Raw genomic sequence first — 17,491 nt, forward strand, 5'->3', positions numbered from 1 at the left:
TATTTGCTTTCTTTCTTTTATTTTCAGTGAATAATTATGTGTCTTTATCATCATGGTGGAACTGCTTTGGGTGCGACAATGCGCTGTTTAGTGAACACACTGTATTTTTATATTTTTTTGGACTTAAAGCTCAAAGTTTGTGGACCAGAAATGGATAGAAGAAGAATATTAATATAACTCTGTTGCACTCGACTATGTTCTTGCCTATTAGTTGAACTGTACTGTATTGTACTCTTCCCCTGCAATTCTCTGAATAAAAATGTCAGTTTCAAGGTGACGCAACACCAGGTTATACTGCGTTTCTGTCTAAATGTATCGTGTCTAGAGCCATGGCATCATAATGATGGTAATAAGAGGTGGATTAATTCGGGTGGGACTGTGTAGGACCTCACTGAAGGCCCAGGCCCACGGCACGCCACTGCGTTACAATAGTAAACATAACAAATCTGTAACGTTTTAATTTACAGAAAATTATAGTTTTATCATGGCACTTACTAGGCTAAGGTGACTTGATAGCAACTGTTTGCATGTGGGATATGATCCTGGTTGATCTCTCTTCCTCTCTTTCACACACAAACACGCACACAATTTCAGGAAACTCCCCCTTTCTGCCCTCACACGAGCATAAGGCATGTTGTAAAACAGGTATGTTGTGTGACGTTTTGGCAGGGTGTTTGCCTAACAGGTACATTTGGGTAGATGTTTTACCTGTCGTAAATTAGCACAAAAAAACTTTATAATATCAATAATTGAATTAGCATATAATAGCTCATAGTAATTGTTTAAGTTAAGGAAAGCCTGGGTGAGTGAGTTGTAAATAGAGGATTAAATATTCAGTTTTTCATAAATTTCGAGGCGGAAACACCGAGGACATAAGGTAAGGATAATATTTTCTTGTTTTAATGAATTAGGCTAATCGACCAAAATTATTGGGCTGGCATCAGTGGCCATTTGTTTATTATTGATATGACTACAGCTATGCTAATTAATTATCGTTAATTGAGCTTTCTCTTTTCCCAATGCAACCGAACAAATATTTTGTTAAAATAGAAAAATAAAATGTGATTAATTTATATTCCTTATTATTTAGAAGACAGTAGGCCTACCTACTATAAGTAGGGCTACGATGTAGGTTTTAGTTCCTATGTGATTCAATTTTGTTACATAGACACGTTCTAAAAGTAGCTTTTGTTTCGTTTTAACCTGCGCCTCTAGAGGGCGACATAGTCAAACAAAATGGCTGATTTTCAGTATCACCTTTTTCTGTTGTGTGTGTGCCCTTTTTACATTAAAAAAAATCACATAATAATGTGTTGAGTATTGGATATTAATTTAGAGCAATAATTAATAAACACATTTTGTTGCAGTTGTCGCTCCTGCTTGAGAAATGCCAGGCTTGGCAGAGATATGTATTGGCATGCTGTTGCTGCTCCCTCTGGCTTGGGCCAGAGTTGTCTACAGCCACAACGAAGGTAAACACACATCTGTTAAGTAGCGGTGTGTAGGTAAAATAACTGGGGAAGCCAAGCCAGGAAAAAAAGAATCCATATTACAACCTATGTGTTGTGATAATTGTGTTGTTTGCTGTATAACCTGTTAGTTCATATGCCTTGCCACCGTGATATATAGGCCTAAGGCCGAGACAATAAGGAGACAGTGGCAGAATAAATTCAACCACACCGTTGTTTCATCACAAACCCGGAGAGTAACCTCTGTCTGATGAAGTCCACAAAGCATATTGCATGTAACAAACAGTTACAAGACCTACAGCATCGTCAAGCAAGTTAATGTTGCCGACATTTTCTGACTACTAAACAACTATTGATTTAGAACCACGGACAGTTACCGCAAGTTGCAAAGAAACAGGAGCTGCCTCCACTATTCCAGGACCATTTCAACTTCAACATCATCAAATCACCTATGCTTAGTCTAATACAGTGACAACTAAAAGATAACAAAAAACAATTTAGTTCAATCAACGTAAGCTAAATATGATGTGGCTGTCCATGGTTCTGATTTCTCTGTTTGTGTGTGTGTTTGTGCAAGTAGAAAAAACATGTTGACTCACCCTACTTGTAGAGAAATGCCATCCTCCTGTCTTTGATGTTGATGATATTGTCTATGACTCTGTCATACACTACACATTTTTAGTTTTTGTTGTTTTAGGCTACCTGGCTAAAATGCTTGCTCGCTAACTTCAAGGGCAACAATGAGACAGCTAGTTAATATTAGCCTACTACATCTAGAACTTTCATCCTCTCGGACCAGGGGCACAATGAATGAGTTTATAGTTGGATCAGAATCTGTTATAATCATTGGCCAGTACGGAGAATGAAGTTAAACCACAAGTCCAAATCCCTTTCTCCATCCATGGGTAAGTTAGGAAAGGGCCAATTTTAGCTAGCTAGCCACTGGAGGACAACATCAACAATTCACATTTTTCTGTCAGTGATTGGGGTGAAGCCAAATCCAAACTGGCTTCCCTTGACACTTTTTTTGTTTGGTGCCAGGAACATTCACAGTTGAGCTTACTCAGTTTAGCTTAGCGCTGATTTGCTATTGTTTTATACATAATTGTTTTTCAAGGGAGGACGAATGTTTGCTGGCTTCCCTTGCGTTCAATGCTACGGGCGGCAACAATGTCATACTCTTTTTGACCAGACAGCATCAGATAGATGGGTCATATTAGGCCAGTGGTTCCCAAGCTGTGAGGCATTAAGGAACTATGTTGGGCTTTCAACTTACTCTTGAAAGTTGTAATGGTAGAATGCATAGTGAATAGTGAATCAGTGTAACAATTCCAGTGGTGGAATAAAAGAGTCAGGTGCAGAGAGCAGGGTGATCTTCAACAAGTGGATATTTATTCCTCCCAGAAAATCAAATACATGAAAGGCGACGCCACACAAAACACCGGGCGCGTAAAAGTACATTCCAAGAAAAAATATACAGAAATCCACTAACGAACACCACCAACACGAAACAGAAAAACAAGCCCGCACAAAAGTCGGCGGGCCAACTGGGTTTAAATACCCCCTAACCTAAACACAAAACAGGTGAAACAAATTAGACCAACTCAAAAGAAAACAGAAAAGGGGATCGGTGGCAGCTAGTAGACCGGAGACGACGACCGCCGAACGCCGCCCGAACAGGAAGAGGCACCATCCTCGGCGGGATTCGTAACAATCAGCAATTTTCCTATTGTCATGTCAGTCATTGCAGACCTTTAGAGAGCTATTTATAACTTGTCAGAAACGTTTCTTTAGCCCATTGATTTTGTTGTAATGTTTGTCACTGAGTTATCACATGAACACATACAAGACATGGCAAAATGTGTAGAATTGCAGGAAATTTGCTTTAAAACTGATAAATGTTTTCTCCACCACATGGCAAAATGTGTAGAATTGCAAGAATGTGCTTTAAAATGTCCAAAAAATCACCACCCCATGGAAAAATGTATAGAATTACCGGAAATAAGTTTGAAACATGCAAAATTCTCTCCAACAAGAGGGGTGTGACCAGTTTGTCATGGACAGTGTAGGGGAAGGGGTGTTCCCCAATGATAGAAGAGTGAAAAAGTTTGGGAACCACTGTGTTAGGCAATTGTTCTTTTGCTTCACTCTTTCTATTTCTATCTGATTGTGAGGTTATCCATTCAATACTGACTTTTCTCTTGTCTGTCGAAGTCAGACTTGTGATAAATGATTGCTAGTGTGTGTGTGTGAGAAAGAGGCTCTGTCTCTATCTCTGACACCAATGCGATTATATCAACCTCAATCTCATGCCCATGAATATCCTCTCTCTCTCGGTCTGTCTTATTCCCTCTCTGTCTCTCGTACGATGTCTGCCCCTCTTTTGCTCTCTCTTTCTGGGTCCAGTGTTCCTGGGACAACAGTCTGCGTCCTCGTACCTGTCTCGCTCGCTGCTCTGGAACAAATGGGATCTGGAGATGGTGACGCCAGACAGCCTTGAGAGGGAGTGCATAGAGGAGGTGTGCACCTACGAGGAGGCCAGGGAGGTGTTTGAGGACACATCCAAAACGGTGAGGGAAGGGGGCAGTGAATGTGTTGATACATTTCATGAAAGTCTGTTGGAAATTATGTTTTATTTACGCACATTAAGAATACTGTAAGCTTGTTCAATTAATTGACAAATTTAATTTTTTATTTTCCCCAGAATGTATTTTGGGACACATATTCCAGCAGTCACAGTAAGATATTTTTTTGGGGGGGCCTTTATAAACCTATACTAAGGCAATGTTGACATTTACATTCTCACTACTGTCCTCATGTTTTTCTATGGTTGATGCTAGCATTGATGATTTATCATTGCACAGGCTATAATATTAATATAATGTACATTGCAAATTGATTTATTGTGTTGGCTCTTTAGATACAGCTCCCAGAGTGGATGTGTCGGGTCTAGTGGCAGGAATCTTGGCTATTCTAGTGTCTGCTGTCATAGCCACGGTGCTGGGCTGCTACTGTTACAAGAACAAAGCTGGTAGGACGGCAGGCAGGTAAGATTGAGTGTGTGTGTTGTGTCTATGTATGTTAGTGGGTCGATCTTAGAGTGTAAGTCTGTATAGTATAGCCTACCTAACCTAAGGCATCTATTGCCTGATTGCCCTACCTGTCAGCAAATTACATATGATAAAGTAGACCTCCCTGGTAGCCCTACATCGTAGCAACATATATCATAAAGTACATTGTATTTTATTATTTTTTAATTACAGTTGCCTATATAAGGTAGTAGCAACATGATAAAATAGGCCTATGTAATCCCGGATAGCCCTACATAGCAGCAACAATATTTCAGAAATTAACAATGGACCCTGAGTCTTCCCATTATTTGGTGTGTGTATGTGGGCAACATTACTTGTTGTAGCCTAACCTAGTATGACTTTTATGTCATCTGTTTCAGTGCTCCAGTGAGAATGGCTATGGATGGCCAGCCTGCCCCAGAGACAGTGCCTCTGGCTGGGATCATCGCTCCAGGACTGCCCTCCTACGGCGATGCCCTGACCCGCAGTGGGCAGCATGATGCGCCCCCGCCACCTTACTCTGGGTAGGCCTGTGTGTGTGTGTGTGTATCACAGGAGGTTGGTGGCACCATAATTAGGGAGGCCGGGCTCATGGTAATGGCTGGAGTGGAATGGTATCAAACACATGATTTCTATGTGTTTGATGCCATTCCATTTACTCTGTTCCAGCCATTATTGAGCCATCCTCCCCTCAGCAGCCTCCACTGGTGTGTATGTAGGTGCCACCACATTTTAAGAATGTGTACTGTGCGTGAATGTATTCCAGCTTTGTGTACGATGTGTAATATGCATGTCTGTCAACTGTGTGTCTGTCTCAGTGGTGGAAAAAGTACCCAATTGACATACTTGAGTAAAAGTAAAGATACCTTAATAGAAAATGACTCAAGTAAAAGTCACCCAGTAAAATACTAATCGAGTCTGAAAGTATTTAGTTTTAAATATACTTAAGTATCAAAAGTAAATGCAATTACTAAAATGTACTTAAGTATCAAAAGTAAAAATAATTTCAAATAATTTCCTCATTTTTTATTGATGGATAACCAGGTGCACACTACAACACTCAGACATAATTTACAAACAAAACATTTGTGTTTAGTGAGTCTGCCAGGTCAGAGGCAGTAGGGATGACCAGGGATGTTCTCTCGTGTGAATTGGACCATTTTCCTATCAAAATGTAACAAGTACTTTTGGGTGTCAGGGGAAATGTATGGAGTAAAAAGTACATTTATTTTCTTTAGGAATGTAGTGAAGTAAAAGTTGCCAGAAATAGTAAAGTACAGATACACCCCCCCCCCCCCCCAAAAAAAGAACGAATTAAGGGGTACTTTAAAGTACTTTAGATCACAGGTCTGTCTGCATCTTTCATTTATGTCACAACCTATTTCTCTTTTTTTCTATCTCTTTTTTCCACAGGGGGGCGCCATCAGCACCTCCTGACCCAACTGACGATACTGAGATTACTGTGAATACTGAGGACACTGAGTGAAAAGGAGGGAAGGACATTTTAAAAAGGGGGATTCATGTAGAGTGGGGGTGTGTGTGTTACAAGCTTCAATTGGAGTTCTGGACAGTTATAAGTGAGCACAGCTGTGAACATTTAAATTCCTGTGAGTTGTTGAAATAGACATGGTATATGTCCATATAATAGGAGAGCATTTCATTTTTTTTTTATTCGGGGGAAGAGGGGAGTTCATAGGGGGGCAAGGCTGAAGGATGTTATAGATAGAGAAATTAAGGGAATGGGATGAAGACTTGTTAAGAGAAGCAATCCCTTGATTACAAAATGCATCATATGGGATGATTTCTGTATTTTGAAAGTTACATATCTTGACAACTTGATTGATGACAAGCAAAACATTTTGGGACTATTTCAACAATGGGCTGATGGAATTTCCTTTAATATGTACAAACTAGCAGATGGTATAGTAGTTAGGTCAACATGTTGGCTAATGTTTGTTTTATCTCGGTCGTTTCTATCTGTATTGGTACATGACAGACCACTCTGAATTTAAGTATATTTATACACATTTCTTATTCAAAACATTTGAATAAAGCTTTTGCACGTAGCCCACTGGTCAATCAGACAGTCATCTATATTCTATAGAGTTGCACGTTTTCAAAAACGTTTTAAAATATGCCTGGGTATTTGAAGTGAAAGTAATCGGATTGCGTTACTCATTTTGAGTAATCCAAAATTTTACGGTAGTTATTATTTTTTGTTTAACCGTAATCAGTAACGGTTACATTTTTCAAGTAATCCACCCAACCCTGCATATATCTGCACTCTTTAATCGAAATGTATCTTGCATTGCTCCCAAATGTACCCTTTTGGCCTGTGCTACACTTGTATTCTGTCTGAGAATTGTCTCTGTGTATATGACTAAAGGCTGTACATGGTCAGTCTGCATCTGAGTTGGCCGTATAGAATTTACTACGATGCAGCCTCCGCAGACATCAGGGCTTTCATACTTCTTGTGCTTAGCTGAGCAGAGCTATTGTGAAGGAATTTGTCAAGGAAGTGAGTTAGTGTTTATACTGGACCACCCGCTCCCACCTACTCTCAACCAACCATATCAATGCGGAGCTATACAGAGCCCTCCGCTTTGTTACAAAATTTGAGAGGCGCACCGCGATGTGGTACAGCGCATGATTTGGCCTCTGCATTCCTCTGGTGGCTCCGCAATTGCGTCACACCCGTCATACGAAGTCTCTGACCACATTTCGGATCAAACATAAATTGGCTTTTAGAAAGGGTTGGATTAGCAGACACTGCGTATGTGTGTGTGTGTGCGCGCACTGGAGAGGGAGAGAAAGCGAGTGAGTGGGGAGAGGGAGGGATTGTGCTAACATGCGATCCAACCAGCTGCTCTAAAAAATGGCGTCTTCAGAAGAACGTGTAACCCTCACATCAAGATTCTAGTATGGCCGCGAAACCTCTCTTCAATTCTCTCAGGTCTATTTATAATTGGTTTTACAAAAGAACGCGAGGACTACTACAATATATGTTGATGCGCGGTACGAATATTGTAGTCGTTGCCAAAGTCAGAAGGCCCGCCTACTTGACCAATCAGATGAGGGAGTGGATCACGCGTATGCTGACCAGTTTGCAGGGGCAGACGAGAGAGATGCATTTATGCTGCGTTCACATAGTAGTCGGATCTAGGAAACTGACATTTCTGGCTTGCTAAATGGTTGTAGTTATGCACGTGCCGCTTTCAACGAATCATCAAGTCGGAAATTCTAGAGTTTCCGAGTTCCGACTAGTAAGTGAACGCGGCACCATTTTTATCTCATCAATGATTTCTTTATTTATTAGCTATAATAAAACCAACCGTTCTAAATGTAAAGTGGTAATCGGATGTCTTTTTCAAACTCAGCTTGAAAGCTTATCATTACGTTTTCCCTTACTCAGTTACTTGTTTTAACCCAAAATAGGTTTACTCCAATATCGGCATTGTTTTTAAAATGGCATGCAGATAGGCAAATTGACACATCTTGAAAACGTACACAGTTTCACAGAAATGTTCACAGAATTGTTTATTTTAATTTTTAAATGTGTTTATTTTTGCCTGATTTAAGATAAACTTCAACCCTTTTACTTTATTTGGCACCTAGGAACTTACTATAGTAATTTATTTAACTTGACAGTACACCTTTTTTGGTATTTTGTACCAGTTTCTGTCTCAGTACAAAGGCATGGTCTTCAAGTTATGGAAGATGGCAAAACATTTAATAATTATTATGATTAATTGGACTTACATGGCACTTTAGACACCCAAAGCTCTTTACAGTGTAAGGGGAAACTCACCACCCTAACCCCACTTGGTGCCTTCAGAAAGTATTAATACCCCTTGACTTATTCCACATTTTGTTGTGCTTTTTTTTATACCCATCTACTAACAGGTGCCCTGCTTTGCGAGGCTTTGGAAAACCTCCCTGGTCTTTGCGGTTGAATCTGTGTTTGAAATTCACTGCTCGACTTGAGTGACCTTACAGATAATTGTATATGTGGTGTACAGAGAAGAGGTAGTCATTCAAAAATCATGTTAAACACTATTATTGCATTCAGAGTGAGTCCATGCAACTTATTATGTGACTTGTTAGGCACATTTTTACTCCTGAGCTTATTTAGGCTTGCCATAATCAAGGGGTTGAATACTTATTGACTCGACATTTCAGCTTTTCATTTTTTATTAATTTGTAAAAAATAAAATAAAATCCACTTTGACATTATGAGGTATGGCCAGTGACACAATCTAAATTTAAACCATTTTAAATTCAGTCTGTAACACAACAAAATGTGGAAAAAGTCAAGGGGTGTGAATATTTTCTAAATGCACTGTACATACTCTTTATTTGTATTTATTTTCTTGGCCCATCCGCTCCCCTCTTTGGATGACAAAGGTAACCTTGTTTTCCTTTTTAATTGTACTTTAATTTTACAGATATTCTTTCATATACTGTACATTATTCATAAACTTTACATACATGGTAATTTTATACACAGTATTACTGTCACGTTCTGACCATAGTTCTTGTGTGTTTTGCTTGTTTTAGTGTTGGTCAGGACATGAGCTGGGTGGGCATTCTATGTTGTGTGTCTTGTTTGTCCGTTTCTATGTTTGGCCTAATATGGTTCTCAATCAGAGGCAGATGTTTTGTGTTGTCTCTGATTGGGAATCATATATAGGTGGCTTGTTTCGTGTTGGGGATTGTGGGTGGTTGTTTCCTGTCTTTGTGTTTTCTCTAGGACTGTATCGGTTTGTTATTTTATTTTGTATTGTGTTAAGTGTTCACGTTTATTCTTTCGTAATTAAACATGTTGAGCACAAGCTACGCTGCGTCTTGGTCCGATCCCTGCTACACCTCCTCTTCAGACGAGGAGGAAGGCTGCCGTTACAATTACATGAAAGGAATACAGTTTTATATACACATTACACATAAAATGGTACTCATCATTACATAAAGCCCCATCTTACATTTTATTGAGGTACACTCCATTCTTGGTTGGTACTTTAACATTATTAAAATGAAATTAATGATGTAAAAGTGTATGGTATAAATTACAGTGATCGGTCTTTGAATTTACTGCCTTCATGTTCGTTTCAGCAGCATATTTATATTTGGCTTTTGTTTGTCTGTCTTTTCCATGGTGGCATTCATATGTCTTTGTGCTCACAACTTCAAGTTGGGAGACTTTTACTCTCCCAGCTGAGTTTTTTTTCCCCTGCCAAAGGCTGTGCATCTGTTGAAGCTCAAGAATATTAGAATGAAAGGCTTGTAGGGAAACTAACAATGTTGCTCCATCAAATAGAATAACTTCTCTGTGCTTGAAATGGAATCGCTTATGCTTGCTAGCTAGCTCATTTTACATGAGTAACAAAAGTTAGCTACTAGTTATCTAAAAAAGAAAAGCCAATTTACCCTTTTGCCCAAAACTTTTGTCCTTTCTCAATGTTATGCATTTGAGTGATGTTGTGTAACCTCATCTGATTGGTCGGGTAGGCGGGCTTTCTGAGCCGGTTAGAGATGATCCAATCGCTGATTACTTTTTGTCCATCACGCCTGGCAGTCTCCGATTGAAGTATGCTGCGAACAGAGACCAGTCAAATAATTCAGTTTGATTCGTCAGGCAAGCACGGTGGATACGAGTGTATTACGGTCTGGGAACATAAATTCTACACAATAGTGCAGGTCTAGCGCCCACTATCGGCTACCTAGGCTAGCAATATTAGGGAGGGGGTGTGTGTAAATGTATTTTGGAGAGGGAACTGGCAAGCCAAAATATAAACAATAGACACTGTCGCTATAATAGAATCGCCACATTTTATATATATATATATTCCAAATAAATTTAGCAATGCAATACTTCAACAACGTAGGGAACAAGGGATGGTAAGAGAGCGTACTTCATTCTAGAGTGATAAATGGGCACCAAATATTTTGCTGTGCACAGACTGGTTTAGGCTACGCGCTAGCATCAGCTGAATCGCTTGTGGTGCCTAGAAGGACAATAGACATTGAAATATATAGCGAGCTGAAGAGGGGAGGGAAGGAAGAAACCGGATTTTTGTGGTGGTGGTTGGTGTGACCCCCCCATCCACCCCCTCCTTCCCTCTGTATCCTCCACATCCCCCTCCTCCTTCTCCTCCCCTCCATTCCTCTCCCCCTCCGTGCTGGTCTCAGTCTTGAGGACTTGCTAGTGAATCGGGAGAAATAAACAGACACTGAGCAGAGGGGGAAAAAAAGAACACAGGGAGTGATAGCGTGCGAGAATTTAAGACATCTCCTCCCTCCCCTACCCCCTCACTATCTCTCCATCTTCATCTCTCGTCTTTTCTTTAATGGAAAGAAATTATCCTGGTACAGGGTTCGGTGATCTGGGCGCTGGTACGGGATGGAGTTACGAGAGATCCGCCAAGGCAAGGTAAGCATTTGTACACGTACATGTGCGCCCTCATACATTGGATGCATAAATATGCTTAGCTTGCTGTAACAATGCCCATGCCGATAGAGGCAATGCAATCTGTGCTCCCTCTATCGCTCCGATTATATATATAGATTACATTGTTTGCAAGCGCCAGGTAGGCTATAGCAAGGCTATCAGTATTGTCATTAGCAAGATTGGGGGGGTCTTGAAAATGCAAGGAACGCGATTGAGAGTTAATACGTGATACGGAAGGTAGACCGAGACAGAAAAAAAGAGGGGGGAGAGGGGCGAAAAGAGGGGGGATGGGTTGGACTTGGGAGGATACAGCTAGTTTTAGCTGGCTAGTGTATAATCAGAAACGAAGAAAAAAAATAATGTAATGATATTTGCAAAGAACATTTGCATTTTTCACAATATTCCATAATTATATGAATGCAAACTGGGTTGTCTTTACTAATGCATTGATTGCGTAATACGTTTACAAAGCAATGGTTGGTGCTAATTAGCTATACAAACCAAATGTATTTGACGATGCAAAATGCAATGTTTGTAGCTAGGCTACTGTCGGCAGATTACTGTAGCTAGCACAGTGTCTACAAATGAAATTGCCTTTATGCTAGAAATGGTGGTGCTGCAGGGTTGCTTTTTCATCGTCTCGCATTCTCGCTAATACACTGTAGGATGAGTGTAGGCTAAATCAAATCAAGATATGCAGCTATCATCAAACAATTAGAGTAAACACTTTCCATAACTTAGCTTGTAACAGTGACAATTTAGTGACAGCTAGCTAGTGAATTGTAAGGTATTTTAATTAACTCACTCTGCAAGCACGAGTACATTAAATCCCATTATTAAAGAAGCAGCAGTTGCAGCATGGATGTTAGTGCAAATGTTTTTCTATATTGGGATAATAACTCCTAGATAGCTTTAAGCCTAGAAATTGTATTGATGGAAACTTGGATAAATTGGTAATGGTACACCGTGTGTAATACAGTAACTGTCTAGCTTAACTCTCAAGTTTAGGTGATAGGCGTGTTATTAACAGGTGCAATGATAGGTGTATTACTTGTGCATTCATGCGAGAAAAACCTCTACTAGCTATAGCCATTTTGGGGTAAAGTTAGCTAGCTTAAAGGTTACAGGTAACTGTTGTCCTTGCTAGCTAACGTTAGTTGTTCTGTTAAAGTTAAATTATTCTGCATTGACTCAATGCTGCAGGTCTTTGGCTACAAAGTAAAATGTATAATAATCGATCATAAACACCAACAAATGTCATTAGCTAAAACGATGGCTTGTGTGATGTTAGCTAGAACTCACTACCCAGCTAGCTAACTCATGTTATGCGGTATTGAGAGACAGTTGCTTAACTCTAACCACCGAACGTTGGCCAGCTAACATTAACGCGTTAGCTAAGCTTACGGGCGTACTGGTAAAATATTTAAAATCATCTCTAATTTCCGTTAACGCATGAATTAAAACGGGAATGATATAATGTAAGAACGTTATTAATGTAACGAAATGTTACAATGTTTCACATTGTGTGTCTTAAAATGCCTCGTCTCTGTGTTTTAATGAATTGGGGCCTACTTACATTTCAAACGCTACGCACATTACCAGTCGTCGCCGGGACAACCAAATCAATCTTGCTACAGAGCGTACGTTACACGTAGCAAAAGTGTAGCTCGCAGTAAACACCAGTTTATTTGGATAATTTGTTTTTAAAACGCAGATACTGTGAAATTCCAGATTGGCGATAAGATTTAATATGAGCAAAATACAATTGCACAATGGTTGTAAGGGACAAAACTCTCAAGTATTAGTCCCACAGGCAAATACATATTGCATTCTGACTGAACGTGTGCATGAAGTAATTGCATAAAGCCCTAATCGTGCCCTCTATGACAGTGTCATTCACTGGTAGTGCCACTTATTATATTGTCCTTATAGAGTGTTACCATATTTTCTATTTTGGGCCTGAATACTCATTGGTTCATCAAAGATGCAAATGATCAAATCACTGCAAAAACAATTTCAAAGCTATAGTAATTGCTTATGCAGAATAGGCTATTGTACGTAACCTTGGTAACTGACAGTGTTGAGATACATACAATGTTTTATGTAGCCTACTACTATATTTTATCTTTGAACCAAGGAGTATTTAGGCCCCTAAATATATATATATATTATTTTGCGGGTCAGCTGATCTAGCCTAGCCAGCGGTTGTTGTTTTTTTGATGGCTGAATCCCAGAGTCAAGGGCATCTCCAAGCCCACAGGCAGATTGATGTAGTCCTGGTGTTCTTATGATGACCTCATGCTCCCTAATGTGGGATTGTCTGGCTGCCTTTATTGAAAAAGGTAAAGGAACAGAAACTACTACTACTTTACTGTTCTACTACTGTTCTAGGGTAATGAACCTAACCAACATTGGATGACAGTTACAAAATATTTTATCTTCAGCCATATTAATTGAAGTGAATACGTTTATAGAAATCTTTTATTTTAATGTGCAATTAATGAACATGTTCCAATATGTATGAGTCATTTAATCAGTTCATTGATTGTATGAGACTGTATAGTGGTTACATCTATTTTGGTATCATACCTGTATGTGCTTGCAGGTAGCCATGACAACATTTTGGTAATCTGTCCCATTTGTAGTCTGAATCATATTGTATTGTAAATACAACGGAGTTCCAAAAAATGCCCTCTGCTGCACTCAACTAACCATAGCAATAATACCAGTAGAATACATTTGTTTAGCTCAGAATCTCCATACCAAGCTCTTACTAGTACCAGGCATGTCTGTAGATGACAAATGTCTAGTGTATTAAACTAGTGAGCCTATTATCATCATACACCTGCCTGGATGGAACGGCAGGGTGAAATGAACAGTGGTTGATTGCGAAAGCAGTCTTAATGAAGGATTAATAGCTCCCCCTCCTTTATTCATCCCCTCTTTCACAATCTTGAGGACTGCAGCTCACTCCATCATGGTTATATGGCCCGACAGAGAGTTGGAGAGGAGGGGGTGGGAGAAGAGATGTAGAGGAGAGAAGAAAGGAAAGAAGGAATGGTTGAATTTGGAGGAGAGGAGATGTAGGGAGGAGAGGAGAGAAGATGACAGGTTGAAGGAGGAGAGGAGATGTAGGAGAGAGAACAGGATGGGAAGAGGTGGAGAGGTTGTGCGCTCATTTGAAAATTGCATCTGAGCAGTACAAGAGATTAGCACTCAACTAAATACATACTATTGATTTATTTGCTTAGCCCATTGAATTCTCAATGTACATATATTCTGGGAAAGTGGAAGTACTGAACCTGACTGCGTCTGGTTCTAGTATATAGTGTCCAGTTCCAGAGCCATTCATTTCAATGGAACCAATTTCTTAAACATAGAAATCGACATTTAGGGATTAGGGTTCCGTTTGATATTTTAGCATTTAGCCAAAAATATTTCTATTGTTAACATATTATGAAGATTTCAGTAGAATATATGGATGTGTCAAACTCAAGAATACTGAACACACTGACGTGTCATATTCAGAGAAAATTACCCCTGATTCCTGAGTCAGATAGTGGCGTATGCTAACCGAGCCGTGGCTAAACTTAGCACGGCTGCAGAGGAGGAGGAGGAGTCAGCGACCGACACACTCAGACAGTCACCACGCTTTTATCAATGAAACCACTATGGGTCTCGCCTCATCACTTTGTTGTCCAGTCATAACCGCTCGCCTCTGCTGCTAGCTTTCTATGCATGACTGGGGAACAGCAATTCCAATCAGCTAAGGTGGCTAGTCACAGTCACATGATTGGTTGAATGGTGACAGAGTGGTGGCCAATCAACATCACATTACACTGAAGAGAACCAAAGGGTGATATGCCGGTTTTCTCGTTGGAGCAAAAGACTGTCCTCTCTCCTCCGTCCTCTCTCCTTTGTGACCCGGAAACCGATGAGTGGTTGAAGAGTGTGTAAATTCTGTAGCAGGCAAACAGAATACAGTCCTTCCCTCCTTGATGTCCTCCTTTTGGCGAAGAAGCACAAGTGTATCCAACCAGAGTCCTTCATGGAAGAGTTTTGAAATCTGCCAAACCCCCTTTACGAAAAAGCATGCAAAGGTTTAAAAATAATATGATACTTATCCTTTTATTGATAAAAGGTTGTGCACTAGCTTAATCGTTTTGGTCAGTTTATACATTTAATTTGGGATTCCGGATTCCACCCTGTAAACTTAATTTGCCTGATGACGTGCGATTGGAGAAGGAGAGTCTCATTTCATACAAGCCATTTTCGTCCACTTTCCATCTCCTTGCCGCCTCTACTCAATTACCTTTGGCCTTTTTCAAAAGGAGGCGAGAGAGGACAGAGGAGAGAGGACGCAGGAGGTGAGCACATCTAATTGATAAAAGGCCATGGTTATCGGGCAGTTCAAAAATAGAACCACAGGACTTCATAAGTAAACAGTTAATAATAAATGTCTTTATGCATAATAGTTTTGAGTTTATTCCACATTAATGAATGAAGCAAATAATATAATTGAAATGTAGAGACTACACTGCACTGTAGTCTCATGGTGACTTCGTGAAAATGCCCAAACTTTGATTTGTTGACTCTATGGAGATTTTCTGTTCTCTGAGACTGACTGCATCCCAAATGCCACCCTATTCCTACATAGTGCCTTACTTTTGACCAGGCCATTTGGGACACTGTCTCTGTTTGGGTGTTATTTTTCCCCTCTGTGCAAGTAAGTGATTGGAAGTGGGAGTGATTGTTGAAAATCTTTCTTTTCATTCAGACTTTCATGTGAACTTTGCTCCCAGTTCTATTTAGAGGCTGATATTGATGAACAATACCTTATTTTGAGTGTTAGGTTACCCTGTGTAAAGTGTAAGACTCATATTTTATGGTGTGGGCTGGAAAGGGCGATATTGACCTTATATAGTATGGAGTATACCTAAGTAAACAACTCTACAAGAGAGTATAGGTAGATTAGAAAGGTAATCCATCACCAAAGCCTGGGAGACACTGTCAGCCGGACTAAAATGCATTGTTGTTGTTTAGGCTTTGTGGTTAGAACAGGATTTTATCGATGCAGAAAGCCTTGCATTTGCTGATTCCCTCATACTACTACCATTTTGTTGGATGTTTACAGTTGGTTTGGTTGGGAAATTAACTATTTCTTTGTGATTTGATAACAGGAGGTGTTATGTAAAAATTTGTAGGCTTTCAAGAAAATAGCCTTATCTAGGCCTAATTGACGATGATGGGTTATCAGTAATATCCTGTATGCACAATGCTTCTCTTGCCTCACTATTCGTATACAACCCGCAAATTCAAATCTTGACCTCAGTCAGTTTTACTGCTTTTTGTTGTTGTTGTTCTTCTCCTAGTAATCAGGGACTGATTTAGACCTGGGACATCAGGTCGGTGCAATCAGGTAGACAATAAAACCAGCAGTACTCTGGACTTCGGTAGAGTAAGATTTATATACCCCTGGTATACAACATGAGTATCCCAATTCGGATGTATCAAGTCCGCAGCACTTCTGGTTTTCATAATTGATTGACTGTTTGACGATTGAAAATAAATATAAAGTCAATGCTGCCCGAGGCAAAATTACATACACTCACCCTATAATCAGAGACTGATTCCGACCTGAGACACTAAGTGAGTGGACTCTCTGGCCAATCAATTAGGCTACACGAATCAATCAATTATCTAGCAAAGAGAAAAGAAAAACAGCTGTACTGCAGATCTCGATTTAGATAACCCCGATATAGAAGAATAATCTAACTTTTCATGAATTAATGATTTCTCACCCCTTCCTCCCTTCTTTCCTCAGCCTGGTGTATGGGAGTTCTAGGTCCTCCCATCCGGACTCAGAGCTGCTCCATCGCCAGGCTTATGGCACCCCCCACCCTCTGCAGGGCTACGCAACCAATCACCATCCTGGCAGCTCTGGACAAGGCGGGGCATGGGGGGCTGGGCGGAGTCTAGGTAAGGGGCGGGGCTAATATGAACCTTGATTCAAATGTGAAATTGAGGTCTCTGCATGATGCCAAAAGGTTGTCATATAGACTGTTAGAATACCTGCCATCACAGTACAATATTGTCCTATCCTATACACACAGCAAGGGAGCATGTACATTTTTGTCTTTATCAAAGTGTTTTTGTTTCGACTAGACTGTTGTTTAGATGAGTCACTATAAACAGAAAAATGTGTGTGGTTGAGTAAATGCTTTTGTGTCTATGTCCTCTAGGCTTATCTGGGCTGTTTGATACTGGGCTACACCATGCCAGTCCCTCTGGTCCAGACCCATCTGTCATGAACCTGATTTCAGCACTGGAGTCCCAGGGTCGGCAGCCACCCCCCTCAGCCTCCTCCCTCCTCTCCCAGTTCCGAACACCCTCCTGGCAGACTGGTGAGTGCAGGAGCCAGTCTTGAGTCATGTTCAAGTACAACTGAGTCGTGTTCATCATTTTCTAAGTGTTATGAAGGACAGCAGCACATTTATAATAATATC

At 40.2% G+C, this 17,491-nt stretch overlaps 2 protein-coding genes across 2 annotated transcripts in view; both read left to right on the forward strand.

Moving 5' to 3' along the window:
* The first annotated feature begins 630 nt into the window (after positions 1-630).
* On the forward strand, positions 631-10,010 carry prrg2 (proline rich Gla (G-carboxyglutamic acid) 2). Its single transcript, XM_055882206.1, has 7 exons — positions 631-877; positions 1,368-1,472; positions 3,876-4,039; positions 4,174-4,207; positions 4,390-4,516; positions 4,921-5,064; positions 5,954-10,010. The coding sequence occupies exons 2-7, from the start codon at positions 1,388-1,390 to the stop codon at positions 6,024-6,026; spliced, it is 627 nt and encodes a 208-aa protein (XP_055738181.1). The 5' UTR covers positions 631-877; positions 1,368-1,387; the 3' UTR covers positions 6,027-10,010.
* A 701-nt stretch (positions 10,011-10,711) lies between these two features.
* Positions 10,712-17,491, forward strand: part of prr12b (proline rich 12b) — a 30,953-nt gene continuing 24,173 nt past the window's right edge. The window contains exons 1-3 of the mRNA XM_055882193.1: positions 10,712-10,967; positions 16,810-16,964; positions 17,228-17,389. Coding sequence (XP_055738168.1) covers positions 10,885-10,967; positions 16,810-16,964; positions 17,228-17,389 — 400 coding nt within the window. The 5' untranslated portion in view covers positions 10,712-10,884. The remainder of the gene's footprint in view (positions 10,968-16,809; positions 16,965-17,227; positions 17,390-17,491) is intronic.

The sequence above is a fragment of the Salvelinus fontinalis genome, chromosome 2 (genome assembly GCF_029448725.1).
Source record: "Salvelinus fontinalis isolate EN_2023a chromosome 2, ASM2944872v1, whole genome shotgun sequence".
Classification (NCBI taxonomy): Eukaryota; Metazoa; Chordata; class Actinopteri; order Salmoniformes; family Salmonidae; genus Salvelinus; species Salvelinus fontinalis.

What these genes read in the sequence shown, in the direction of transcription:
- prrg2 (XM_055882206.1), top strand. Translation starts at nt 1,388, where the DNA reads ATGCCAGGCTTGGCAGAGATATGTATTGGCATGCTGTTGCTGCTCCCT. An exon ending in TTGAGGACACATCCAAAACG is followed by an intron (nt 4,040 to 4,173) that starts GTGAGGGAAGGG and finishes TATTTTCCCCAG; the next exon opens with AATGTATTTTGGGACACATA. An exon ending in GCTGGTAGGACGGCAGGCAG is followed by an intron (nt 4,517 to 4,920) that starts GTAAGATTGAGT and finishes CATCTGTTTCAG; the next exon opens with TGCTCCAGTGAGAATGGCTA.